The 27,276-nt window shown below is 42.0% G+C and overlaps 1 protein-coding gene across 1 annotated transcript in view; it reads right to left on the bottom strand.

Moving 5' to 3' along the window:
- The window catches only part of LOC138739530 (rho guanine nucleotide exchange factor 17-like), a 454,989-nt gene that overhangs the window by 37,276 nt on the left and 390,437 nt on the right, over window positions 1-27,276 (bottom strand). The window contains exons 11-15 of the mRNA XM_069891792.1: window positions 25,986-26,199; window positions 17,295-17,368; window positions 7,740-7,933; window positions 6,285-6,544; window positions 4,305-4,551 (exon numbers count right to left, since the gene is read on the bottom strand). Coding sequence (XP_069747893.1) covers window positions 4,305-4,551; window positions 6,285-6,544; window positions 7,740-7,933; window positions 17,295-17,368; window positions 25,986-26,199 — 989 coding nt within the window. The remainder of the gene's footprint in view (window positions 1-4,304; window positions 4,552-6,284; window positions 6,545-7,739; window positions 7,934-17,294; window positions 17,369-25,985; window positions 26,200-27,276) is intronic.

Genomic DNA, 27,276 nt, shown 5'->3' with positions numbered 1-27,276 from the left:
GGGCTGGGTTGGGTCAAGCAGAGCTGAGAGCACTGGATGACTCAGGGACTCGGTCAGGGCAGTTGCTCCTCTCGTTCCCACTTGTACCCCCATCACAACTTACATTTTGGCTATTAGCAATTCCCATCGAATACTCTCTTCGATAGAACTTTCACTGAATTTAGAAAGCATTTCAGGTTGAATTCAGAGTGAAACACAAAGGTCTGTGGACACTGTGATTGTAGTAAAAACACAGAGATGCTGGAGGAACTCAGCCAGTCTTGCAGTATCCATAGCAGGTAAAGGAATATTACCAACATTTTGGACCTGAGCCTTTCCTCAAGGTATAAGTAAATAGCAGGCACAATTTCCTCGACCATGCAGTGGTCATAAACTCTGTGTCACAATTGTGGGACTAGCCCATTCCCTTGTGCACTGACATTCAAGAGAGGCAAATAAACTAGCTTGAATTACATTGACATTGTTCAGAAAACACGAGCCACATATTTTTTCAGGGGTCTGTGAAAGTTGTATCAGTTTATAATAAATTCTATGCTGTTGCAATACTCTATTTTGCCAGTAGGAGGCTTAGCGTTTACAGATTGATCAGGCTGCATACTTTTGCCCGCACAGAATGTACATTACCCAAACATTAGAGATACAGAATAAAATTAACTTTCACAGAATTTGTGTTGAAAATAAATACTCCTTTTTTATTCAATGAGCATTTGAATGAATAACTGAATGAATCAATTAAGTCTAATGTCACATAAATATATTAAGAGGATGTATTTAATGCAGAGATTGATTTGCCACGGAGTCAAAGGTTATTGGGAGAAGGCCAGGCAGTGGGGCTGAGTGGAGAAATGGATCAGCTCATGATTAAATGACGGGGCAGTCTCGATGGGCTGAATAGCTTATTTCTGCTCCTGTCTTATTGTCATACATATAAATATGCAATGAAAGCCTTTCTTGCTGCAGTACACAAAACATACCAGCAATAACTATAACTAATGCATAACAAAAAAAATAGATACCCGCTCCATCCTCAACATTCATTGGAGCGACTTCATCCCTAACATCGAAGTACTCGAGATGGCAGAGGCCGACAGCATCGAATCCATGCTGTTGAAGATCCAACTGCACTAGGTAGGTCACGTCTCCAGAATGGAGGACCATCGCCTTCCCAAGATCGTGTTATATGGCGAGCTCTCCACTGACCATCATGTCAGAGGTGCACCAAAGAAGAGGTACAAGGACTGCCTAAAGAAATCTCTTGGTGCCTGCCACATTGACCACCGCCAGTGGGCTGATATCGCCTCAAACCGTGCATCTTGGCGCCTCACAGTTCGGCGGGCAGCAACCTCCTTTGAAGAAGACCGCAGAGCCCACCTCACTGACAAAAGACAATGGAGGAAAAACCCAACACCAAACCCCAACCAACAAATTTTCCCCTGCAACCGCTGCAACCGTGTCTGCCTGTTCCGCATCGGACTTGTCAGCCACAAACGAGCCTGCAGCTGACGTGGACATTTACCCCTCCATAAATCTTCATCCGCGAAGCCAAGCCAAAGAAAGAAGAATGCAAAAAAATAGATGTTTACAGTTGACTGATTGTGCAAAGATTGTGTTGTGTCAGCGGTTTGGACAGACCTGTGTTGGCCTTCTGACCGTGTTATGGTCAGGGTAGTATGGGAGGTCCAAGAGCTATTGGAAAAAAATCATTTGATTCTGTGGTTACCTGATGCCATGATGGACATGCCAACTGAATATAGACTGGAAAAAAAATATCATGGCAATGAGGCAAGTTATGTGGCATTACAAAGGTACATCACTGATGAGATGGGCAATATACTGTTTACCTATGGTGTTTAAGGACATTACAATATTTCCATTTTGTGATATGCTGCAAGGGTAATAATCTGAGTCTCAACATGGATAAGATGAAGGAGATGATCGTGGACTTCAGGAGGACCAGGAATGACCACCTTCCACTACACATCAACAACTCCGTAGTGGAGAGAGTGGAGAGCATTGTTCCTTAAGTCCACTTAACTAGTGACCTATCATGGACACACATCTCCTCACAGAAAGGTACAGTAGTGACTAGCCTTCCTAAGAAAACTGAAGTGGTCAAGGTTATCGGCCACCATCATGTCAACCTTCTACAGGAGCTTTATTGACAGTGTCCTGGCTGGCTGCATCACAGTGTGGTATGGTCGCTGCAGAGAAATGGATCAGAGGTCAATCCACCAGACTGTAAGAGTGGCAGTGAGGATCACTGGAGTCTCCCTCCCACACCTCCCCACCCACCCCATCAACATGAACTGCTGGGATCGTTGTCTGAAGAGAGCATGCAAAATTGTTGAGGACCCCTTCCACCCACATACAGCATCTTTCAGCTGCTCCCATCAGGAAAGAGATACAGCATCAAGCTGAGATACAGTTTCTTCCTACGAACAGTGAGAATGTTGAACGACCATAGGACCTGCTCACACTAACCATCCGAGGCCCTCATATTTACCAAACAATATTTACTTAATTATGTATATATGAATACTTATCCTGCTTTTGTAATGTTTGTCAGTATGTCTGGTTGTGTGTCTGCATGTTTTGCACTGTCGACTGGAGAACCCTGTTTAATTGGGTTGTACTTGTGCAATCAGTTAACAATAAACTTGACTTGAATAAATGCTTAGTATGGATGTGATGGAGAAAAGAACAGAATCAATTTCTACCATCCAGTATTATCTTCCACCACCAATTCCACCCTCAAAAACTAATACCAGGCAGACCATACTGTGATCATTTCTGGAAAGTATGATTTGGCCTTCAGGGAAAGCAATGCCATAATATCAAAGATTAAATTATGTGCAGAAATTACAAAAATTAGTGCTGATTGTGCAAAATTTGTGTGTGTCAGTGGTGCAGACAGGTGTGTTGGCCTTGTAATCGTGTTATGGCTCAAGTAGTACAGGATGTTCAAGAGGCACAAAGGGAATTTCCTTGAAATCTAGAACTTCAGAGAGTATCGATCAATTGTTTCAATGTACAGTAAAATCCCCGTCATTTGGAATTTAAGCAACCAGCAGCCTCAAGCAACCAGCAAAAAATACAAAATCTCAGAAAATAAATAGGTTAAAAAAATGTAAATTTAAATTGCCCTTCCCCCAGCAGTTAGATCACCAATCCATGCAACACGAAAACTCAATCAACTGGAAAATTCACTTATGGCATCTACCAATCCCTATAGGTGCCATATACTGGGGTTTTTATTGTATTAAAGAAGCTGATTTTTCATTTATCTTAATTCCACTGATAGGGCATCTCGATCTTGGAATCATATTTCTAATACCAAAACCAGGTCTTGCTGAAGACAAGTTAAAGAAAAGCTCTATGTGTAAAGAGGTTTTGAAAGAGTAATTGTTAATCTTAAACCTGAGATTCACAGATTATTAACCAATAGTATTACGGGGTGAGCTGTAATTCCATGAATGATTTATCATGCTGAAGTGAGGTTCATATTGTTTCTTCTTCCAAGGATACTGGACCTAACAGATTCACTGCTTTTACATTCCAAGATAGCCCCAATTCTTCCATTGTCTACCACCTGGAGGCCACCTTTCATGTTTTCTCCCTCACTTATGTCCAGCCCCAGCTGCCGCAGCTCACGAAGATCAGGCTCTTCCCTAGATGCTCTTCCTTAGTTCCATCCCCCACCCCCGCCTGCTCACCATTGCTGGAACCCCACCTTCACCACCACTCCTTGGTTTCTGCCCTGAATTCTACTTCTCTATTTCCCTGCTTCTGAGCTCGGTTTTGTCAGAAAGTTAGGATTTGTCATGGGAGGACACAATGTGACAAAATGTAACTGAAAGGACACCATCGAGAACATCTACAGGGAATGCCGATGTTGGAGAGCACCAGCAGTCATCATGGATCAACTCTACTCAGCCCACGCTATCCTCATGAAAGAGGTCTAGGGGCCACAAGACTCGAATCACCCGATTCAGGAACAGCTGCTACCCCTCCACTATCAGATTCCTCAGCAATAAACTCAATCAGGGACTCATTTAAGGACTCTTAATTGTGCATTTTATTTGATTTTTTTTCTCTCTGTATTGCATCGTCATCTGTATATTGAGTCCGTTTTTTTGCCAATAAGTGGTAATTCTGCCTCACCCACAGGAAAAAGAATCTCAGATGTCATCTATGTACTCTGACAATAAATCTGAAATCAGAATCTGAATTTAATGTATTCCATTCGCGTTCTTTGCCTTGAAACTAGCCCAGCGGCTTCTCCAAAGGAAAGCGCCATCACTCACCAGCCATCCTCTGTTCCCAGCCACATTGAGCTTTGGTTGGCTTCAGGATCGATACTCAGAAGCTCCTCCAGGCTTGCTCTGGTGAAAGAACCTCGGCTGGAGCGTCTCATGGCGCGCCCATCCACAGGACTGTCACTGTTCCTGGTCTGACAGAGTGGGCTGGGGTTGGTGACAAAATCAGATTCCGCCTCCTCTTCTGAACTCGTCGTTTCTGCTGTGAAGTCCTTCGAGCTTGACATTTCCTCATCTGCAGAATGAAGGCAGAATGGGGTTGCCTCTATTATTAGCTTTATTTTTTCAGGTGGTAGGATATCAATTTTTTTGCAATTCCTATATTACAATAATGACATTTTAAAAGCAAAAAGACAAGTTAGAACAGGAATTTTAAAGGGTATTTATAAATGCACATCCTTATTTCATAATTCTTTAGTTCAGTATTCCTCAAAGGGGGTTATATGGGGTCACAGCACATTTAAGGGGGGGGGGATGTCACAAGCTGAAATCAATTTTTAAAAAATGTTTTTATGTAGTTAATAGGAGAGAAGTACGGAGAAACCAACTGAACCTGTCTGCTTCACAGGGAAGGGGGCCGATAAACATTGAGCAGAGTTCTCAGGTGGCCTTAGCCAAAAAATGTTTGGAAAAAAAAGACTGCTTTAGTGGAATTAATCTTACTATGAACAGTTGTGCTGCATTTTTGTATTCTATCCCATGTTCGTATTTTACTTTGTGCAAATCTTTATGATTCCTCCTTTTACAATCCATATAATCCAATATTGCATCGCTATTTAACTACTGATTACACTTTTGATTTTTGTTTTTGTTTCCCTGGGATTTCACTGCACAATAATTGATAACTTAACAAGAGAGTTGATTGATGACCTTGTTAACATGTGGTGGCACAAGTGGAGAGAAAATACATTTTCTGTTGGACCAGACAGATATATATCCATCACTTTCACCAACAACCTCCTCACAGCATGCAAGTCTTCAGAAAATGTAAAGTGGTAGAACTTGCTCTTGAAATAACTGGAAATTGGGGCTAAATATCAATAACCATGGAAATTCCTGTGAGTTTACACAGAACACTGAAATCTACTGCACAGTATAGGTAGGCCCTTTGGCCCACAGTTTTATACCGTCCTAATAACCTCCCCTCACAACTGCCTAGAAGTTCCCTACAGCATCACTCTCCATTTTCCTCAGTTCCATGTACCTATCTAATGGTCTCTTAAAAGACCCTCTTTATCTGCCTCCACCACTGTTGCTGGCAGCAGATGAACCACTCTCCGTGTGAAAAATGTTTCTATCCCCCCTGTACTTACTCCTAGGCACCTTAAAACTATGGTTCCTGCTTGTTAGCCATTTTAATCTTGGGGAAAAGGCCTCTGGCTATCTACACGATCAATGTCTTTCATCATTTTGCACACTTCTATCAGGTCAGCCCTCATTTTTGGTCACTCCAAGGAGAAAAGACCAAGTTCACTCATCCTAACCTCATTAGGCACTCCCTCCAATCCAAACATGCTTGTAAACTTCCTCTGCACCCTCTCTATGGAATTCACAATCTTTACTGTAATGCAATGTCTAGGTATTGACCACAGGAATATCCCGATTAAAAGGTTTGAGTTGGGAACAACTCAAAGGTTAGACTTGGCTTCGAATCTGCTGCTGTCTGGTAGGAGTCTGTACATTTTTCTTTTACCACTTGGGTTTTCTCTGGGTTATCTGGTTTCTTCCCACATTCAAAAAGATGTAGGGGATTATTTGGGTGTATTTGGGCATTGTGGGATTGTGGGCCAGAAGGTGGATTTCTAAAAAAATTAGCAGGAGTGGTATCTGCTCCCATAAACTCATCCTACTGGTCAATATGATCAGGATTTATCTATCTCAGGTGTGCTGTATCTCTATATTTTAAAAAAAATCAGAGAAAGGTAAGGGGGAATGCCGGGAACTGAAAATGTTTCAAGCTCTACTCACTTCCTGTACCAGAGGAGATGGTGGATCTGCTGGCCTGACTCCTCAACGTGCCTGATGGGCTTGGGGAGGACTCGTCATCTTCGGTGTCATCACTGTCGAATGGGTTCATGCTTCTGTTCCCTCTCTCCATCAATTCCCCCAGTAATTGAGCAGAGTTTGAGATGGAGATAAGGAGAGGTTGCTGGGGAGCATTCTCTTCCAAGGGCACTGATGTGTTTCTGTGCGCGTGTAAACAGGAAGGGCTCAGAAGCAATTCTGACCTGTCTCGGAAAAGAATCACCATTTATTCTCTTTGTATTGATCTGCAAGATGTGAACTTTGCCACAGAGCATCACCCTGGAGAATATATATTGGTATCTCAAGTAATTCATGCAAAGTTTGATCACAAAACTGAGAATCTCTTCAATATGGAAAGAAAAGCAGGAGCACTGTCTCAAAAAATATGGCCAAGGCCTTGAATGCTTAATTTCCTCTACACGTGAAGGTAATGAATAATATGCTAACAACTACTTCATAAACATATGGCAGAAAATAGACCCCTTAAACACTATTGACTCAGACATTAATGACATCTGGCTACAGGACAATATCATCTGTTATGAATGTTACAGAACATAAACTTGACTCAAAATAAACAATTTACCAAGCAAATCCCTGAAATTTATGAACAGCTAACAACTTTTCAACAAGTGGTTTTCCCTATTATATTGTTTGTATATATGAACAGTTTATTAACGAAAAGAATGAAAACTACTATTACAAAAATATTATTTTTGGGGACTTTGCATAAACAAAGACATTTCCTCAATACATATTGTATTTTTTCAATTTGAGGAAAATGTATTTAGATTGAAAACTGCTCAGCATATATTTGTCAACTAAACAATGTTATTAACAATAATGCTTTTGTGGGCATATTCAATTCTCAATCTTGTAGAATATTTTTATGGCTGAGATGCAATATAGTATCATTGAAATGTTTTACAAGGCCAGACTGTTTTGATGGTAGCATAAATTGTTTGTTTCTTCGGATCAAACATAGTCTACAGCAGAAGTCCAAAATTCTGGACTTTATGAACTGAAAACTCTCAATATTTTTTCTTTTTATATTTTTACATTTCGTGAGCTTATGTGTGCATGCGTAAATGCCACAGATACACTGCAGCAACAAGAGATCACTTTATTTTTCTTTAAAACTGCTCGTTTTGATAAATGAAGCATGCGGCATTTGCTTATGAATAAACTATCAAAATTTACCTGTTCATCTCTTCTTTATTCCTCCTTAAGTGTGAATTTTAAAAGTACTGCTCATGAATCTGGAAAATCCAGACTGACCCAATCCCCAAGCAGTCTGGATTTTTAGACTTCTACTGTATTTGTGACCATACCTTTGACTAGCTTATATAGCAATGGTAGTTTAAAATAGATTACAGGAGAATGTGCACAAATCCCCACCTGGAGGTGCCACTAAGGCCTGGTACTGAGGCGATGCAGATGATCCTTGCTGAACAGACTGCGATGCAGGCTTCCACTGTGGGCACTGGCTTGATGCTGAGCAAACAAACCTGCCCAACGTACCCATCACTATTGCAGACCCAAACTTCATGGCCATTGTCTGGCCCACCATGGCTTGGAGACGCACAGGAGAACTGCAAACAACACAATATTGTCAGTCAGCAGTTTAACGGTTTTTACCATATGGTATATTGGAATCTTGCTGAATAAACAAAAGATTTCCTGATGGAGTAGCCAATACAGACATCAGAGAGTTTATTATTTTGACAGAAACGACTGCCTTACAATTTCTCTGCCTTACAATTTCTCCATTAACTAATTTAAGTGAACAAGCCTACATTGTGGATAAACATAAAAGATCAAGGGTAATTCAGTTCTCCCAGGGAGTTAAAGGCAATGTAACAGAAAATAAGTTACTTGGTTACAAATAAATAAATGGGGAGGTAGGGGGAGGAGTATGAATGATTGCTCTGAGGGAGTTAACATGGACCAACTCCAGTTTCCTCCTATCCTTCAAAGCGTACAGCGGTTATAGGTTAATTGGCGTATTTGAGTGGCACAGGCGCGTGGGCCAGAAGGGCCTGTTACAGCACTGTAGGTCTAAATTGAAAAAAAACTAAATGGGGCAGTTCGGTTAGCGAGTGGTTAGTGCAACAATATTACAGCAACTTGGGTTTGAATCCAGCGCAGTCTGTAAGGAGTTTATTCTTTCTCCCTGTGTTTGCTTTGGTTTCCTCACACCATTCAAAGCGTACGGGGATGTAGGTTCATTGGATGTAATTGGGCAGCATGGGCTTGTGAGTCAAAAGGGCCTGCTACCATGCAGTTGATGGGCTGAATGCCGTCTGCATTGCAGTCAGTAATTTGAGGTACTTTAGTGGATGATTTCAGCGCTGCAGGGTCCACTCGATATGCTTGAAGTGAGTGCAGGAGGGAGCAAGGAGGAGACAGTTGTAGGGAAGAGAACTTTCTTTTTGCTCATCAATCATACAGCAGTGATTCAGCCATGCAAGGACAAACAAAGACAGAGGTATTTATGAATCCGCAGTTCCCACTTATCACAGAACAGAAATGGAAATACCTTGGAACAATTGGGGAGGTTTTACTTCCGTTCTACTCAGGTCAAACTCTAATGACCTTTATTTACCTCACAATACTTATTTCTAACTTACGATCTGTTCCTTTATATCTTTGCCACTTTTGACTGATATTGCCTGGAAATAGTAGGCAAATTATACACATCTATTCCAGGTATGGTTATATGGTTATATGTGTTCAATCTATCCCAAATCCAATATTGTTTGAGGTATTCTCAGTAACTGCTAATACCACTACCTTTTAATGTTAACTAATTCCCTGAGATAGGATTTCAGTATTTGTGTATTTCAGAAAATCAAATAAGAAATTTATGCATAGCATTTTTCAATTAACTGAACAACATGAACATTTCCATTTGAGTGCAGAATGCCCGCCCAAATACTGCAGCCTGTGCTGTTTAATCAAAATGTTCACGTTCAAATAATAGCAAATATCAAAGGATTTTGGACTTCTTTGCAAAATCTTTTTAAGCTTTCAGAAGCAGTGAGACCTCTCGCTAGTGAGTTCAGCCACGCTTTGTTAATGCAACCCAGGCGATCTTTCTTGCTTTGCTCATCTCTGTTAGATGATTCCAACCATGACATCAGTGTAAACAGTCACACTCTTTCAACAGTGTTTGATACAGACAGCATGCCAGCAAGCTGAGAGAAACTGCTGCAGGAGCTAGGTTTCACTTTATCTACAGGAAGATAACATTTGGGAATGGACTCCCTTGAGGTAAGCCAGCTGAGAGGTCCAATAAAGAATCTGATAACCTCTGAGTATGGAAATTCGTGTTTTCAAGCACACGTATCTTCTGCCCAGTGGAAGGTTGGAGAAGAGAAAATGATCGGGGTGGGATGGATCCTTTAATATATTGGCAGCCTCCCTGTGACAGTGGCAAGTAGATGGAGTCTACAGAGGGGAGGTTGGTTTGTACGACGGCCTGAGCTGGATTTACTACTCTCTGAAGTTTCTTGTGTACTTAGAACATAGAAATCTACAAGACTGTACAGGCTCTTCGGCCTACAGTGTTGTGCCGACCTAATAACCTACTCTAACAGTTGATTAGAATTTCTCTACTGCATAACTCTTCCATTTTCTCAGTTTCATGTACCTATCTAATGGTCTCATAAAAATCCTATTACCCCTGTCTCCATCACCGTTGCCAGCAGTGCATTCCATGCACCCATCACTCTCTATATGAAAAACTGAACTCTTATGCCCTCCAAGCACTGATTCCCAAGCACCTTAAAATGACGCCCCCTTGTGTTAGTCATTTCAGCCCTAAGGAAAAGGTTTCTAGTCATCGACATGATCAATGCCTCTCATTATCTTGCGCACTTGTACAAACAGGACACTTTCTATGGTGCACCTATAAAAAGTTAGTCAGAGACCTTGGGGAGGCGTGCTGAATTTTCTTTGGCTTCTGAAAAAGTGGAGTCAATGGTGCATTTTCTTGGATGTACTTTCAAAGATCTTGAAGCTGTCCACCATCTTCACCTCAGGTGTGTGTGTGTGTGTGTGTGTGTGTGTGTGTGTGTGTGTGTGTAAAAAAACATATATATGCTCCCCTCCGTTTCCTGAAGTAGACGACTAGCTCCTTCATCTTGCTGACCTTAATGGAAAGCTTCTTATCATGCCAATAGACTGTGTACCTGTTTCATATACTCTGCCTCGTTGTTTGAGATCCGAACTACAACAGTGGTACTACAAAAGCCTGAGTTCCATTCTGGCTGGGATCATTTAGCTCAGCACAGTGCAAACAGTAGACCCCAGTTAGTTCAAACGGTGCAGGATAGTCTGAACTTACTTGGTTACCTCAGACAGCCTAATAGCCTGAATATGCCCAAGATTGTCTGATCTCAGAAGCTAAGCAATCTCAGGCCTGGTGAGTACTTGGAGGGGAGACTACACAGGACCACCAGGTGCTGAGGGTTTCTGTGAGGGGCACTGGACAAAGTGGCTACTCTCAGACTGTCTTAAGATACACAAAAGACTAAGAATTTCATGAATGTTACATTCCAAATGTAGTATTACGTGACAATAATGGGCCTTTACCTTTATTATAAGTACAATGGGGCTATTCTAATTGGATCATCAGCTGAAACATTAACCTTGGATGAATGCCTGACACATTCCAAGCCATCCTGCAGTGGGGATGTAATTGGAACCTATGAATGACAGCATTGTGCACCTGGCAGGACCAGGGGAGCAAGTGTACAGAAAATCCATCACCTTGAAGCTCTCCGCACGTCGCACTCCATGGAAATATTTTGGCAATCAATCACCTGTGTGCATAGGGCCAGAACAAAAATCTTGCTCTCAATGTCACCAAGACCCAAGGTGGTTATTGCTGATTTTAGGATGGAGAGGCCGACAAACCACGCACTTGTCTGCATTGATGGGTTGGAGGTGGAATGAGTCAGGACCTTCAAGTTCCTAGGAGTCCATATCTCAAAAGATCTTTCTTGAGTCAAAACATTGAGGCAACCGTGAAGAAGGCACACTGGTATCTTTACTTTCTAAGGCGTCTGAGGAAACTCCATCAAACTACTGCAAACAGACTGATGGCATCGCAGCCTGATTTGGCAAGACAAGTACCCAGGAATGCAGAAGGTTGCAAACATAGGCAGGTCTATCACAGGCTCTGACCTCCCATCCATTACAGACATCTATTGTATGTGAGGTGTTGCCTCAAGAAGGAAGCCAACATCATAAAGGACCCCCATCAATCTGGTCACAATCTCTTCTCACGGCTTCTTCAGGCAGCAGGTACAGAAGTCTGAAAACCAGTACCTTTAGGTTCAATAACAGATTCTTTCCAACAGCTGAACCTCCCCTTGATACATTGATCATGCACTATTGCAAGTCACTTTTTTTGGACTGTGAACATGTATTATCTATCTATGTATTTAATGTCTTGTGCAGTTCTCCCATTTTTCAGACCATTTTATTTGACTGGGACTGTCGTTTTAAGAGAACAGATTTAGCAAAAGCCTGCAGGTTTTGAAAAGTGACTGTGAACTAGCAGCTGGTTTCGAAGATAGCATGTTCCAAAAAGTTGATACATTTGCAGAGTGAAGGGGAGAAGCCAGGGGCAGAGACCATGTGACCATCTTCTTGAAAAGACAGTGCAGGCACACATTTTGCTCCAGAGGCCATTTTAAGGAAGCATCACAAGAGTAAACAGCTCTTTGACCTCCTTTGTGGGAATGAAAAACCCACTTGGCCTCCTTGTGTGGAGAAAGTCAGATTTCCTTCTTTTGCTTATAGAAGAATGAGAGATCACTTCGACTGACCCACAAAAAGGGTTTTAAAGTTGCAGAAGAAATACTGCAATCTAGTCAACTGACCCATGAAAAGGGTTCTAACTGCAGAAGAAGGCATTCATCTAAAAAGGATATTTCTCTGAAGCACCAGGAACAAGGGTATGGTAAGTAACATTCTTCCACCCCCGGTCTCTTTCACCCACTTCAGGAACTGCTGACTTCATCCACTTTAAAGCCTGTGTGTCTCCCCAATCTTAAAGCCTGCGTGTTGCATCCACTTAAGGCTTGCATGTCTCGCACATCTTAAAGCCTGTGTGTCACATCAAATTGAAACCCACATGTCATCACTGAATTTCTGAAAATGAACTTTGAAATGCCTTCCAAGAATAGAGCCTTGAGCACTGGCATGGATGGGTCACGTCTCCAGAATGGAGGACCATCGCCTTCCCAAGATCGTGCTATATGGCGAGCTCTCCACTGGCCACCGTGACAGAGGTGCACCAAAGAAAAGGTACAAGGACTGCCTAAAGAAATCTCTTGGTGCCTGCCACATTGACCACCGCCAGTGGGCTGATAACGCCTCAAACCGTGCATCTTGGCGCCTCACAGTTTGGCGGGCAGCAGCCTCCTTTGAAGAAGACCGCAGAGCCCACCTCACTGACAAAAGGCAAAGGAGGAAAAACCCAACACCCAACCCCAACCAACCAATTTTCCCTTGCAACCGCTGCAATCGTGTCTGCCTGTCCCGCATCGGACTGGTCAGCCACAAACGAGCCTGCAGCTGACGTGGACTTTTTACCCCCTCCATAAATCTTCGTCCGCGAAGCCAAGCCAAAGAAAAAAAGAAAAAAATATATTCATGCATTGTTGGAGTTTAAATTAGATAATAGTATATACATTTAGTTAGGTTTAGATAAGTTAGTTAAATTAGAGTAGGTGTTATATAATTTCTGATTAATAATTAAAATATTATTTTAAATATAACACTGACTGGGCTAATTTTTAATTGCTGTTGTTATGTGTGTAACAAAATTGGGGGCTTGTCTGGGATCACACCAAATTGGGAGCTGAGTGATCGATTAATTGTCAATTTGACTGATTAGAATTTCTTTTTAAGCCAAATTAAAGGCTTGTGTGTGGAACGATAGCAGTGATGGACATTGATAGGTTTCTGGGATCACCCACCATTGTAGATTTGCAGTGGGCAAGAAAGAGCGAGTTGTTGACTATTACACAAAAGTTGAACTTTACAGTGGTAAAATCAATGATGAAGAAGGCAGAGATTCAGAAAGTTATAGGTGACTATTATGTAGATAAAGGGAAGTTTGAAGAGGAAGAACAAGTGCAGTTTGAATGAGAAAAACTTAGATTGAAGTTTGAGAAAGAACAACTTAGATTAGTGGAAACAAAGAGAAGAGAGAGAGAACAACTAGAATGAGCAAAATTGAGGTTGGGAGGGGAGGAAGCTGAAAGACAAAGACAGAATGAGGAGGAGGAAAGACAAAGGCAGCCTGAGTTAAAAAAAACTTTGATTAGAGAACATTATCACTGCAGTGAGGCAAAGCATATTTGAAGAAGGATTAGAACCTTGGCAAGAATCTGCTGAAGTAACGAATGAGCTTGCTGTAACCCTTAGGGTTAAGTTCGCACCAAGTGGAGCCTTCCAGAGGGTTGAATTTGTGCCAAGTAAAACCTTCCAGAGGGATAATGTGGAATGCCCACGCAAGTTAGAAAACATATGAGGAAGTAGTGCTAGGGGTAAAGTTGAAGGAAAGCAAGAAAAAGAAAAAACTATTTTGGTCCCCTGTGCTACTGTTGTAGGAAGCCTGGTCATGTGATGGCAAATTGTCCCGTGTTAAGGAGAAAGAGAGAAAAGGAGGACGTGCCAGTTGTCTGTATTCAAAAAGTTGAAAAACCTGGAATCCACAAGAGTTTCAGACCTATTGGCAATATTAAGGAGTTTGATCTTTTGTGTCAGAGAATTTGGTTTAATTGGAGGAAGTGTCACCGCAAGTGACAGTCCAGCCAGTCAGTGAGGAAACCAGTAGAGATTCAAATACATATCTGGCCTGTGCTGACAGTTTGGACCAGAGTTCTGGTGGTTAACCTGACTTGTTGTTCCAAAAGAAGTTTGTGACAGGGCAAAACAGAGATTCTGACTGTGATGAGGTGAGAGAGGAGTCTGAACTTTGAACCTGCCTTCCGAGAATTGAGCCTTGAGCTGTATTGGCTTGGGGTATTCCACACACTTCAATATATATCCGCATAGTTAGAGTTTGTTAGAAAATTGTATATAAATTTAGATAAGTTTGTTAAATTAGAGTAGGTGTTATATAATTGTTGATTAATAATTAAAAATAGAATTTTAAATATAACCGTCAGGACTCATTTTTAATCGCTGCTGTCGTGTACATAACAGTCTCTTAATTTAATTCTATTAGTTTATTATTATAGTTTTCCTGTTTGGTTGCAGCAAGTAATAATTTGGGGCATATGTACATTATACAATGTGTATGACAATAAACTCATCATCAATATAATTCCTTTACTGTTGGTCTCAGTAACCTGGAACTCCCTACCCAATAGCACTATGAGAGTATGTTTATTACAACATAGATTATGGGGATCAATCTGTACCACTACCTTCTATGGTAAATGCCAAAATCCCATTACTAGATAAAGGGTACTGTCATCAATTTCATTAGTCAATGGGAAATTATAGGGTCTACTCTTCTGGTGTTATAAAAAAAAGTCTGCAGATGCTGGGGTCGAGTGCAAATATACAGGAGAAACTCAACAGGTCATTGTGCATCTACAGGGAGTAAAATGCAACCAACATTTCAAGCATGAACCTTTCATTAGATATAAGCCCAAAAACAAAATTGATCCGGTGGAGGATCTCAGTGGTCAAGCAACATCAATGGAAGAAAAAGGACTGTCAACATTCCATCAAGACTTCTTTTTCTCCCACTGATGCAACTTGACCTGCTGAGTTCTCCAGCACATTGATTTTTCCAACCCACAACTTGACCTCTTTTCATGAAATGCAATGTTGGCAACCCTGTCGGATGCTGAAGGATCCCAGGCAAAGGCAGTGTGGTCCATTGTAATGTCTGACCCTCATCTGGACCCAGTTCCAATCTTTCTTGGCCAATTAAGTGTGTGGTTCCAGCAGGAATCCTGCCAGGCTGATCCAGCAACAAGTGGGATTAGAGCCAGGCCTGAAAACCTAAGCATTCACATCATCATTCCTTTTTACTTTCTTCCTGGGCCCAGAAGAGCAGGGATTCTATGAATAGCCAGCCTGTCTTTATGCGTTGATAACAGATTATGTTACGGAAAGATTCACCAATGACTCTCATTAGAGAGATACCAAGTCTGTGTCAACTCTCAACACCCATTTATGCTACTCCAACTCTATTTTTTAAAAATCATCCCTTACTGTCATCAGCTCTTCCCCGATTCAACTACTTAACTACATACTGAGAGCAATGAAATCGCCAGTTGATCTACCTTCTTTGGGATGAGGGAGGAAACAGAGCATCCCATCAAAACCCAGGAGGTCACAGGTAAAACGTGCAAACGCCCCGCAGAGAGCTCCTGCGCATAGGACTGAACTTGGGCCTCTGATGCGGTGAGGCAGTGGGCCTACTAGCTGTGCCACTGTGCTTCCCATTCCTTCTGGCTAATTTGAGAAAACAACTTGTTTTCCAGTCCACTAAGGCATCCCAGGCTACATGTAATTACACAAGCAATTAAGATGGTGGGATCAAATTCCGGTTTCTGTGAAGTTTAAAGAAATAACTAAGACCATCAGACATAGGAGAAGAAATAGATTATTCAGCCCATCGACTCTGTTCCGCCATTCAATCATGAGCTGATCCATTTTTCCACTCAGTCCCATTGCCTGGCCTTCTCCCCATAACCTTTGATTCCCTGGCTAATCAAGAACCTATTAGTTTCTGCTAATCTTGGCTAATCATGAACCTATCAATCTCTGCCTTAACTGCCTTGGCATCCACAACAGCCTGTGGTGACAAATTCTACAGATCCAACACACTTTGGCTAAAGAAATTTCTCTGCAACTCTGTTCTGGGTGGACACTCTTCAAACTTGAGTTGTGTCCTCTTGTTCTAGACTCTTGCACCATGGGAAACAACCTTTCTACTCTCTCCAAGTCTTTCAACATTTGAAATGTTTCAATGAGATTCCCACCACCTCTCCTCCCCCCACCCCTACCCCAATTCTCCTAAATTCCAATGAGTACAGGCCAAGAACTGTCAAATGTTCCTCATGTGATAACTTATTCAATCCTGGAATCATCCTTGTGAACCACCTCTGAACCCTCTCTAACATCACCACATCCTTTCTTAAATGAGGAGCCCAAAACTACTCACAATAATTCAAGTGAGGGCTCACCAGTGCCTTAGAAAGCCTCCACATCACATCCCTTCTCTTATATTCTATTTCTCTTGAAATGAATGCCAGCATTGCACTTGCCTTCTTCACTCAACTTGCAAGTTTACTTTCAGAGTATACTGTACAAGAACTCCCAAGTCGCTTTGCATCTGGAAATTTTCAACTTTCTCCCCATTTAGAAAATAGTCTGTCTATTTCTTTTTTTAGTAATTACCATTCATTTTCCGACATTGTATTTCAATTGAAAACTTCTCTGCCCATTCTTCCAATCTAAGTCTTTCTGCAGCCTCCCTGATTTGTCAACACTACCCTGTGCCTCCACCTATTTCCGTATCATCTGGAAACTTGGGCACAAAGCCCTTCATCCATCATCTAAATCACTGATATACAACGTAAAAAGAAGTGGCCCCCAATACCATCCCCCATGGAACACCTGTAGCAACTGGCAACCAACCACAATATGATCCCTGTATTCTGACCCTCTGCTCCCTGCCAGTCAGCCAATGCTCTGCTCATGCTAGTATGTTTCTGTTATATCATGGGCTCTTGTTAAGTAGCCTCATGTGCGGCACCTTCTTGTCAAAGGCCTTCTGAAGATCCAAATACATAACATCCACTACATCTCCTTTATCTAACCTGCTTGTCACTTCCTTAAATTAAACGTAGAAAGGAATGAAATAATATCCCTGACAGTAATGGTATTAATTTTAAACGCCAGACAAACTACCTGCATTCCACTTCGTGTCTTCATGATGGGAATGGCCTTCAGGAATTCGGGATCCCAATGATCTTTATTCAAAGCTGCAAAAACAAATAAACAAAATTGACCTAAAGCTATGGGGCTGAATATAAAAACAATTTTAATATGTTAGCTGCTTTTCCAAGGCAGCGGATGTTACAGTTGGAGTTGATAGATGGAAGGGGGATGCGTATGATGGCCTGAGACATTTTCATAACCCTCTGTAGTTTCTTCTGGTCTTGGGCAGAGCAGTTCCCATACCATGCATTGATGGCACCCTGACTGGATGCACCTGTAGAAGTTGTTAAGGGACGGTGGTGACATGCCAAATTTCCTCAAGCTTCTGAGGAAGTAAAAGCACTGGTGCGCTTTCTTGCCCATTGCTTTGACGTGGCTGGACAAGGACATGTTTATCCCCAGGAACTAAACTCTTTCTATTTTCCCCACCTCAGCACTGCTGATGTTGGCCAGAGAGTGAGCTCTGCCCCTCCTCCGGGACTCTGTAACCAACTCTGAGGGAGAGGTTGGTGTCCTGGCACCAAGTCAAAAGTCCCTCCATCTCCCTTCTGTATTCCATTTTGTCACTGTTGGAGATCCTGCCAGCAATGGTGGAGGCATCCATAAAGTTACTGAGAGAGTTGGAGAGGTGTTTGGCCTTCCAGATGCAGGTGTACTGGGAGGACAGAAGATGACAGAGGGCACAGCCTTGTGATCCTCCAGTATTGAGGGTGAAGGTGGGTGAGGCCAATCCTCAGGGATGGACGTAGAGGCCAATGTCATGTAGCTGGGAGATTAGTGTGTTTGAATGTCAAGATGAATTTCCTCCATCTCCATATTCATTTAAATATATACACGACGAAAGGCCTCACCGCAGCACCCAGGAAAGTTGACTTGCACGAGTGTTTCACTTTCCTGTAAGGCTTCAAGTACAAAACAGTTCATTCAAAAGTACATTCAACACCAAAGCAGAAAATGCTGGAAACACTCAGAAGGTCTTTGACCTGAAGTACTAACATTGTGAGAATTCAATGAGAGTTCTGGTCTTTGAAAGAGAAAAATGAACATTGAACGGCATTGGAACCTTTTTGAATGTCAGACATTTCAATAAGGTAGCAAGTTGGCATTGATACCAGTATATTTTGCTTGTTTCACAGGATCAAAGTTGTAACTGGACTCTAGTTTAAAATTATGCATTCTAAAGGATTATGAGGGAAATTATTCAGTCAATCTTTGCCTTTTCACATTTTAAGACCTAATATTGGCTTCTTACAGAAAGTGATTCTTTAGGCATTAAACAAAGAGAGAAATTCAAAAACTGCCATCAGTAAGGAATAAAGCCACAAATGCAGACCCATACTTTTGATACCATCTCCTTAATCCTTATTAAAGAGCACAGGCAGATCAGGTTACATACTTCAAAATTATTTCTGACATATGATATGGCAATCATACTTCGGTGATGTCTGCTTGTAAGGAGTGAGATTGTACCAATTAAGCCAGCACTCCATGAGGTGTGCAAAGTTACTCTGCCTTATGCTTCACAAACTTATTGGCAATGTAAATTAAGACTGACAGTGGCATAGAGTTTGGATGTGAAGGCCTGAGGATGGAGAAAAGATTTACAGCCATGGCTCGACAGATAAGGGAATCCAAGTTATTTTGGCACATCAGGGTTTCTCTCCTTTGAGTAGAGATTGAAAGGGGATTTGACAGAATCATTCAAATCTTGAAGGATTTGGACAAAGTGAATAAAAACAACTGTTCTTACTGGCAGAAGAGTTAGGAAACAGAGGATTTAGACCTAAAGCAACAGGGAATAAATATTTTTCCATGATCTATGACAGTGGTTTTCAAATTGCCCCCCTAAACTCACATTCCACCTTAAGTGCTCTGTGATTAGTATGGGATTGCTTAAGGTGGTATGTGAGTGGAAAGGGAAGGTTGAGAACCACTGCTCTAGACCCAATTTTTACTGAAATATTTTGCTTGAGTAAGATTGTCAGTGGCCCATTTCCTTTGGAGTTAAGAAACCGGGCACATAACGAGTCAATTAGGTACGATTAAAACAGTAGTTTTCAAACTTTTTCTTTCCACTCACATACCACCTGAAGCAATCCCTTACTAATCAAAGAGCACTTATGGCATAGGGATTGCTTCAGGTGGAACGTGAGTTTGGGGGGGGCAGTTTGAAAACCACTGATTGAGGATCACTAGCTTTACGGTTGGTGGAAGCAGATTCAGAGATGGATTTTAAAAATTAATTGGTTAAGGATTGCAAGAGGAGGTGGAAAGCAGGACCTCATGGAATAATGGAGCAAACGGGATAGCTCTTACAGCAAGGGTGCCTCTCCTCCTCCCCCACCCCACCGTTTTATTCTGGCACCTGCCTGTTTTTGTTTATACCTGACAAAGGGTTCAGTCCTGACCTGTTTACTTTCCATGTATGCTGGGTGACCTGCTGAGTTTCTCCAGCATGTTTGTGTATTGCACTCAACTCCAGACTCTGCAGATTTTCGTGTTTAACCCTTTACAGTCAGTTATGTAGTACCAAAACAGGTCTTTCAGTCACTTTGTCAACTCTGACCACGTGGCACTCATCTGTACTAATCTCATTGCCACTGTGTTCCAGCAATTGTCATGGGATGCAATATTGTAAAGACACCTATGCAGTGTAACAGACTTCATGGAAATTGGTTGCACTCCAAAGTTTCTACCTTTAAAGAAAGATTGAACATTATTCTTTTGATTTGCCCAGAGGTCACTGAATCCTATAACCTGCTGGTGATTCCGCCCTCCCCCCACCATGAGTCGTAGTGGAAATGCCACTGTCGTAGCTGACCTTTACATTCATACGAGCCAAGTGTGAAAGGGGAACTTCAAGTCTCTTGAAGCACTGACTTCGTAGAGGGCAGCTGGAAACTCATTGCATCCAGAGCCAACACATCAAATTTTGGATACAACTGCAAATTAAATACCGCTTGATAAAGGTATTCATTCTCCCTAGCATCTTGCAGAGTGTATGGCTCGGTTTGCAACAGAAACTCCAGTGATGGAAGAAAATACTGACTGCTCCGAGAAAAGTTCATGAAGCTTTTTTTTTAAAAAAAAGTACAACTGCTGAACAGATTTTTATTTCTGCGGTTGTATGTTAATGATATATGAGCATGAGTGGCTTTCTAAACTGGGACATGGGACATGCAACTAATGCACATTATCAAAGGAGATTGCTGTCCCTTTGCAGTCTAATTTATGGTAACATTCTTAGCAGGAACATGATGACATGCTTAAGCCCAGAGCACAGAAGATCATTGACTTGGCATCCAATTAGTTTGAAGTTTTTTTTCCATCTCTGAGGGAAACAAACTGTGGGGTTTAGATAATGAGAATGGTAATAACACACAGCAGGAAACTGAGTCCAAGTGAATTTCATTTTCTGGGACTGATTGGACCAGAATGAAAATGTTCTAGCCTCTTGAACAAAGCTGTGTCATGTTAGGTCTGCTTTGTTCATGAATGAGTGAGACAAACACCAGGCTGAGTCGAAATCAGGGTTCTTTGTTCTTTATTACCGGATTGTAACACTTGCAACTAACCATGTTAGTCGGAGAATGCATTCTGCCGTTATCAGCAAAATGGTGATTTTTTATACCCTTGGATACGTGCTTAGAACATCATCATATCATTACTTGTCCAATGACTAAAACTGTTGCTATCCTTTCCCTGCTAGCTTCCTGCCTCTCAATCCATCAATGTCTCTCTTATCTTGTAAGTACAAGGATGCATTCACATCTTGTTACAGCCCTGTACAGGGTAACTCCTTACACATTCCCATCTCATGATGTTTTACCTTACAGTCACCAAATCATCCAATTACAGAGCAGAGACTGTAATGAGCAGACTTACGTGTTTAACCCCTCATTTACTCGTTAATGAGCAAAGACGGGAAATCTCTGAAGAGATCCAAGTGCCACACATTTTCAGAGAAGTCCTGTCGTCATTGTGTGCTCCTTTACATTTGTATGCACGACACTCACCACACACTTCTGTAACTAGTTTGATCATGACTGCTCTTCTAAAATCTAAACTTTAATTTACCTCTTTTTTCATCCTTTGCTTCCAAAACTGCTGTTGTGATTGAGGAATCTCCTCAAAGTGATGTCAATCTCTTGCCCTGTGCCACCATGAACAGACTCACAGACACTGTTGAATTGCTGAAATGGACTTAACAGAAGAATCTCTCACCCACCTCCTGACAGATCGTTGCACCTGCAACTACACATAATAGCCCTTCAACTTCTTTGGCTTGGCTTCGCGGACGAAGATTTATGGAGGGGTAATGTCCACGTCAGCTGCAGGCTCATTGGTGAGTGACAAGCCTGATGCAGGACAGGCAGACACGGTTGCAGGGGAAAATTGGTGGGTTGGGGTTGGGTGTTGGGTTTTTCCTCCTTTGCCTTTTGTCAGTGAGGTGGGCTCTGCGGTCTTCTTCAAAGGAGGTTGCTGCCCGCCGAACTGTGAGGTGCCAAGATGCATGGTTGGAGGCGAGATCAGCCCACTGGCGGTGGTCAATGTGGCAGGCACCAAGAGATTTCTTTAAGCAGTCCTTGTACCTCTTCTTTGGTGCACCTCTGTCTCGGTGGCCAGTGGAGAGCTCGCCATAGAACACGATCTTGGGAAGGCGATGGTCCTCCATTCTGGAGACGTGACCCACCCAGCGCAGTTGGGTCTTCAGCAGCGTGGATTCGATGCTTGCGGACTCTGCCAGCTCGAGTACTTCGACGTTGGTGATGAAGTCATTCCAATGAATGTTGAGGATGGAGCGGAGACAGTGCTGATGGAAGCGTTCTAGGAGCCGTAGGTGATGCCGGTAGAGGACCCATGATTCGGAGCCGAACAGGAGCGTGGGTATGACAACGGCTCTGTACACGCTGATCTTTGTGTGTTTCTTCAGGTGGTTGTTTTTCCAGACTCTTTTGTGTAGTCTTCCAAAGGCGCTATTTGCCTTGGCGAGTCTGTTGTCTATCTCTTTGTCGATCCTTGCATCAGATGAAATGGTGCAACCGAGGTAGGTAAGCTGGTTGACCGTTCAACTAGGATCAAGATTAAATATGACATCTCTGGAAAAGTAGTATTAATCAAGCTCATGGGCTGAGAGGTCTTCTGGAACAGATGGTTTATATCTTAGAGTTCCAATAGAAATAGCTTATGATGCTCCAAAAATTCCGAGATACTGGGGAGGTTAGCAAACTACCAAAGCATATAAAGGGCAATAGATTAAAAACCCTACTAGATTTACATCTACTATTGGGAAAAAAAAACATTAGAGTTAATTATTAAGCAGGTAATAGCTGAGCATTGGCAATGTCAAAATCTGTTCACCATATCTGAAATTTCTAAGGGTTCTTTCAGGAAGGATCAGCCTGTGTAGACAGACAGGAGCCAGCAGGTGTAATATATTGGACTTTGGATTTTGATTTTCAAAAGGCATTGAAAAAGGTGCCACACAAAACAATACTTGGCAAGATAAGATTTCATACTGTTGAAGGTAATGTATCATCAAGAATAAAGAGTTGGCTAACTAACAGAAAATGGCAAGTCGGGACAGGGGCGCAATTTACAGTTGGCAACCTGTAACCAGTGGGTTGCCACAGGTATCATTGGTGGGACAACATCTGTTTACAATGTATTTTAATAATTTAGAGGAAGGAATCAAATGTACTGTAGCCAAATTTGTGAATGAATCTAAAGCACAGGGGGGCAGGGTGGGAGGGGTGGTGTTGGGGAAGAGAGGGTAAGCTTGTATGGGCAATTCAGTTCACAAAAACAAATTGTTGGGTTAAGAGAGCAGTCAAAAGGATCACGATGTGGGGAAAATGCAATCTTGTTCCCTTTTGAAAGATTTATTTTTAAATAAACACTGCAGAAAGTCTTATGGGATTTTAGAGTCCGGGTCAGAGAACACAAAAAAAAACTAGCAAGAAAATGCAGCAAATAGCTGGAATGCTGGACTTTAAGGGTTTGGGAACAAAAGCCAGAAAGGATCGCTACAATTGTACAAGGCACCTGTGTGAACACATTTGGACAATGTGTGCAACATCAGTCCTCTTATTTAAGGAAAAATATCTTGTCATTGGAAATAGTAAAGATATAATTCATGTAGTTGTTTATTTTGCAAAAGTACCTGTTGGGCTGCAGCGAGTAAATGTATGTGTATGACAATAAATATTATAATTGTTGTCATGAGATTGTTAACACTTCAGGGCTGTATGCTCAGCCTGTTCTTGTTCACACTACTGGCCCACGACTATCGTCAGATTCAGCTTCAACAATGTCATCAAGTTTGCAGATGACACAACAGTCGTCGGCCTCATCAGCAACAACGACGAGTCGCACTTGGTGCGAGTGTAACAACCTGAGTCTCAATGTGGACAGGACAAAGGAGATGATCGTGGACTTCGGGAGGAGCAGGAACAACCACTCTCCACTAAACATCAACAACTCTGCAGTAGAGAGACTGGAGAGCACCAAGTTCTTTGGAGTTCACTTAACTAGTGGCCTATCGTGGACATTCAACATCTCACTTGTCAGGAAAATGCAACAACAACTGCACTTTCTGGGAAGACTGAAGTGGGCGAGGCTACCTGCCAACATTATATCAACCTTCTATAGGAGCTCTATCGAGAGAGCTCTGGCTGGCTGCATCACAGTGTGGTACGGTTGCTGCAGAGAAATAGATTGGAGGTCAATCCACAGGACCATAAGAGTGGCAGAGAGGATCACTGGAGTCTTCCTACCCACCTCCCCCCCCTCCCATCGACTGGTATTGTTGTCTAAAAAGGGCGTACAAAATCGTTGGGGACCTCTTCCATCCTGAACAGAGCATCTTTCAGCTGCTCCCATCAGCAAAGAAATACAGGAGTATCAGAGCCAGAACCACCAGTCTTAGGAACGGCTTCTTCCCACGGGCAGTGAGATTGCTGAACGACCAAAGGAACTGCTCACACTAACTATCTGAGACTCTCATATGTACAAAACAATATTTATTTATTTGTATACATGAAATAATTGTCTTGCATAAATGTTATTTGTCTGTATGTGTGTTTATGTCTGGATGTAGGCCTACATGTTTTGAACACTGTTTCATTGGGTTGTACTTATACAATCAGATGACAATAAACTTGACTTGATCGATCCCAGATCTGCAGCAGCTGTCTTACAAGGAAAGGTTGGGTCTGTACTCGCTGGAGTTTAGAAGAATTATAGGCAATGTTATGGAAACATATGAGATCTGTAGTTGTCTTGACAGGTTAAATGTTGGAATGATGTTTCTCCTCATGGGAGAGTCAAGGTCAAGCGGACACCGTCTCCAGTGCCTTCAGGAGAAAGATTAAATCATTATATTTTTATGTATGTAGTTGATCATTAAATGCTATGTCAGAAATGTATCAGGTGTGTAGGCATATGCACTGTGGTCTGTTTCAGCCATGTTTCATTTGGTTGTTACATATGTTCATCAGATAATCATCAACTTGAATTTAAAAAGCACCCCAAAGGTGGAAACGACAATGACAACTGACCTGAAGTAATTAAAGGCGGGTTACAGTATTGTGTGCTCAACTAGCTCAAGGTAATCTGTTCCGATATTAGTTGAGTTTGCTAGTAGGGTGTCATTTAATGCTTCATCCTGAATTAATGCATGGCACAGCTGCCAGCACCCAATCAACTACCAAAGGTTGGGAAATAGCTTCTTCCCGCAGGCTATAATATTGATGTACAGTATCCTGTAACGGAGTACAGTTAGCCTAGCAGTTAGACGGCAGCACGGTTCACATAGCAGTTAGGGCTAGTAACACTGTTATGGCGCTAGCAACACTGATACAGTGCTAGCAACCCGGGTTCGAATCTGGTGCTGTCTGTAATGAGTTTGTACGTGCTCCAGTTTCCACCCACCCTTCTAAAATGCGTGGGGGTTGTGGGTTAATTGGGCGGCAAGGTTTTGGGCCAGCTTGTTATCATGAGGCATGTCTAAATTTAAAGAGTAAAATCTTAAAATATTTATTTTAAAATATATCTTTATGTATACATGTGATTATTATGTGTTGTGATTTGTAGTGTATGTGCGTGCACATTGGTCCGGAGAAAAGCTATTTTGTCCGGTTGTCTATGTAGAGTTAGATGATCATAAACTTGAATCTAAACTTTAGGCAGACGTTCTCCAGGAAGGAAGATGAATCTAGACAACTGGAATGCCTCTGGATACATCAGGACACATGAGCTTGAGTTTAGTATAACCTGACATAGGATTAACTCACCTGCAGAGTTGATGTTTAAAACAACTCAGAGATTGAAGCTCCTCTGTGTGGTCAAGCAATAACATTACTAACCTGCTTAAACATTAATACAACTCAATCACTTTGTAAAAGTCACGAAGAGAGAAATTTAATTGGAATTTTGATCAAATTCATTTAACAATAGGAGATATAAGAAACATCCCACAACTCTCGAGATGGTGTCAGTGCCATCTGCTATCATTCACTTTGAATTGTATCATTACAAATAAGCAGGAAGAAGTCCAAAATAAGCTTCACATATATTTTGGCAACAAGTTCAAAGAGATTTTCTGCAAAATAATGAAATAATCAAATTTGATTATTGGATATTTTAGGATTTTTATTTTACCTAATTTTTTCTTGGTCTCCTCAAAAGCTTGTTCGAACCCGGCTCGTGCCTCGATGCTGCTGAACTCAAAAATGAATGTCTCAGTGCCATCCGCTGTTGTGGCTGTCAGTTCAAGTTTAGTGAGAGGGAACATGGTGCTGACTGCGAGTGACTGCTTCTCCGAGAGTTCTCGGTTAACAGAGGCCATCAGGTCCTTGATGACATCGTCCAGACTCTGACAGGAAGAAGAAAATAATAATTTTGGTCCTTTAGTAGGCTATGGAAATGGCATCAAGTAGCATCTTCCCTGTGGTCACGGAAGTGCTACACTTGCACCCACATCTCCTCCCTCTCCACCATCTGTGAATCTCCGGGAGTCACCTATTGCATCTGGTGCTCCATTTGTGGGTTTCTCTACATTAGAGAGACTGGACACAGACTGGGAGATTGTTTTACTATGTGCCTTCACTCTGTCCACATCAATTCTAAGCCCCTCATCTGCGCTGATGTGGCTGTCCATGGCCTCAAACTCTGCCAAACCAGGGCCAATCTTAAACTTGAGGAGCAATACCTAATATTCTGTCTGGGCTCTCTCTCTAACCACATGGCATTAACATAGTTTTCTCTGGTTTCTGCCAGCCCACCCCCAATTCTACCTCTCTTGCCTATCCCTCTGCGTTCTCTCGTCAAGCTCTCTACTCCCTTCCCTCTCTGTTCACAGAGCCATCCCCCCCTTCCCCTGTTTGCTGGTGTGCCCTTCCTCCCTTATCCACATTACCTCCTGCCTTTAGGACTCTGCTCTTCCCCTTACCCCTCCCCCTCATCATTATGTACGGGCACCTGCCTACAATTTGTTCATACCTTGATGAAGGACTCAAGCCCAAAATGTCGGTTATGTATCTTTATCTTGCAATAGAAAATACACTGTTTGACCTGCTGAGTTTCTCCAGCATTGTGTTTTTACATCAAAAAAAACCCAAAACCTAGTGTCAAGCTGTGAAAAATCAATAATTTGGGGTGATTCTTTCAGAAATTAGTCTTCAAATGATACACTGATTGTGCATTCCCAGTATTTAGCCTGATTTTCATACAGGACTATTACAGCGATAGACTAGTTACGACTAGACTGAACAAGACGAGCCAGTGAACCAGGCGCTGTCTATAAGGAGGTTGTACATTCTCCCCATGACCTGCATGCGTTTTCTCCAGTTTCCTCCCACCCTCCAAAACATATGAAGTTATTAGGTAACTGGGTGTAATTGGGTGACATGGCTTTCATTTTCATCTACCGTGTTGCATCATGAAAAGTTAA

Source organism: Narcine bancroftii, chromosome 7 (assembly GCF_036971445.1).
Source record: "Narcine bancroftii isolate sNarBan1 chromosome 7, sNarBan1.hap1, whole genome shotgun sequence".
In the NCBI taxonomy this organism is placed as follows: domain Eukaryota; kingdom Metazoa; phylum Chordata; class Chondrichthyes; order Torpediniformes; family Narcinidae; genus Narcine; species Narcine bancroftii.
Note: the sequence above shows the minus strand (reverse complement) of the source record. Positions and strands in the feature narration are given on the sequence as shown.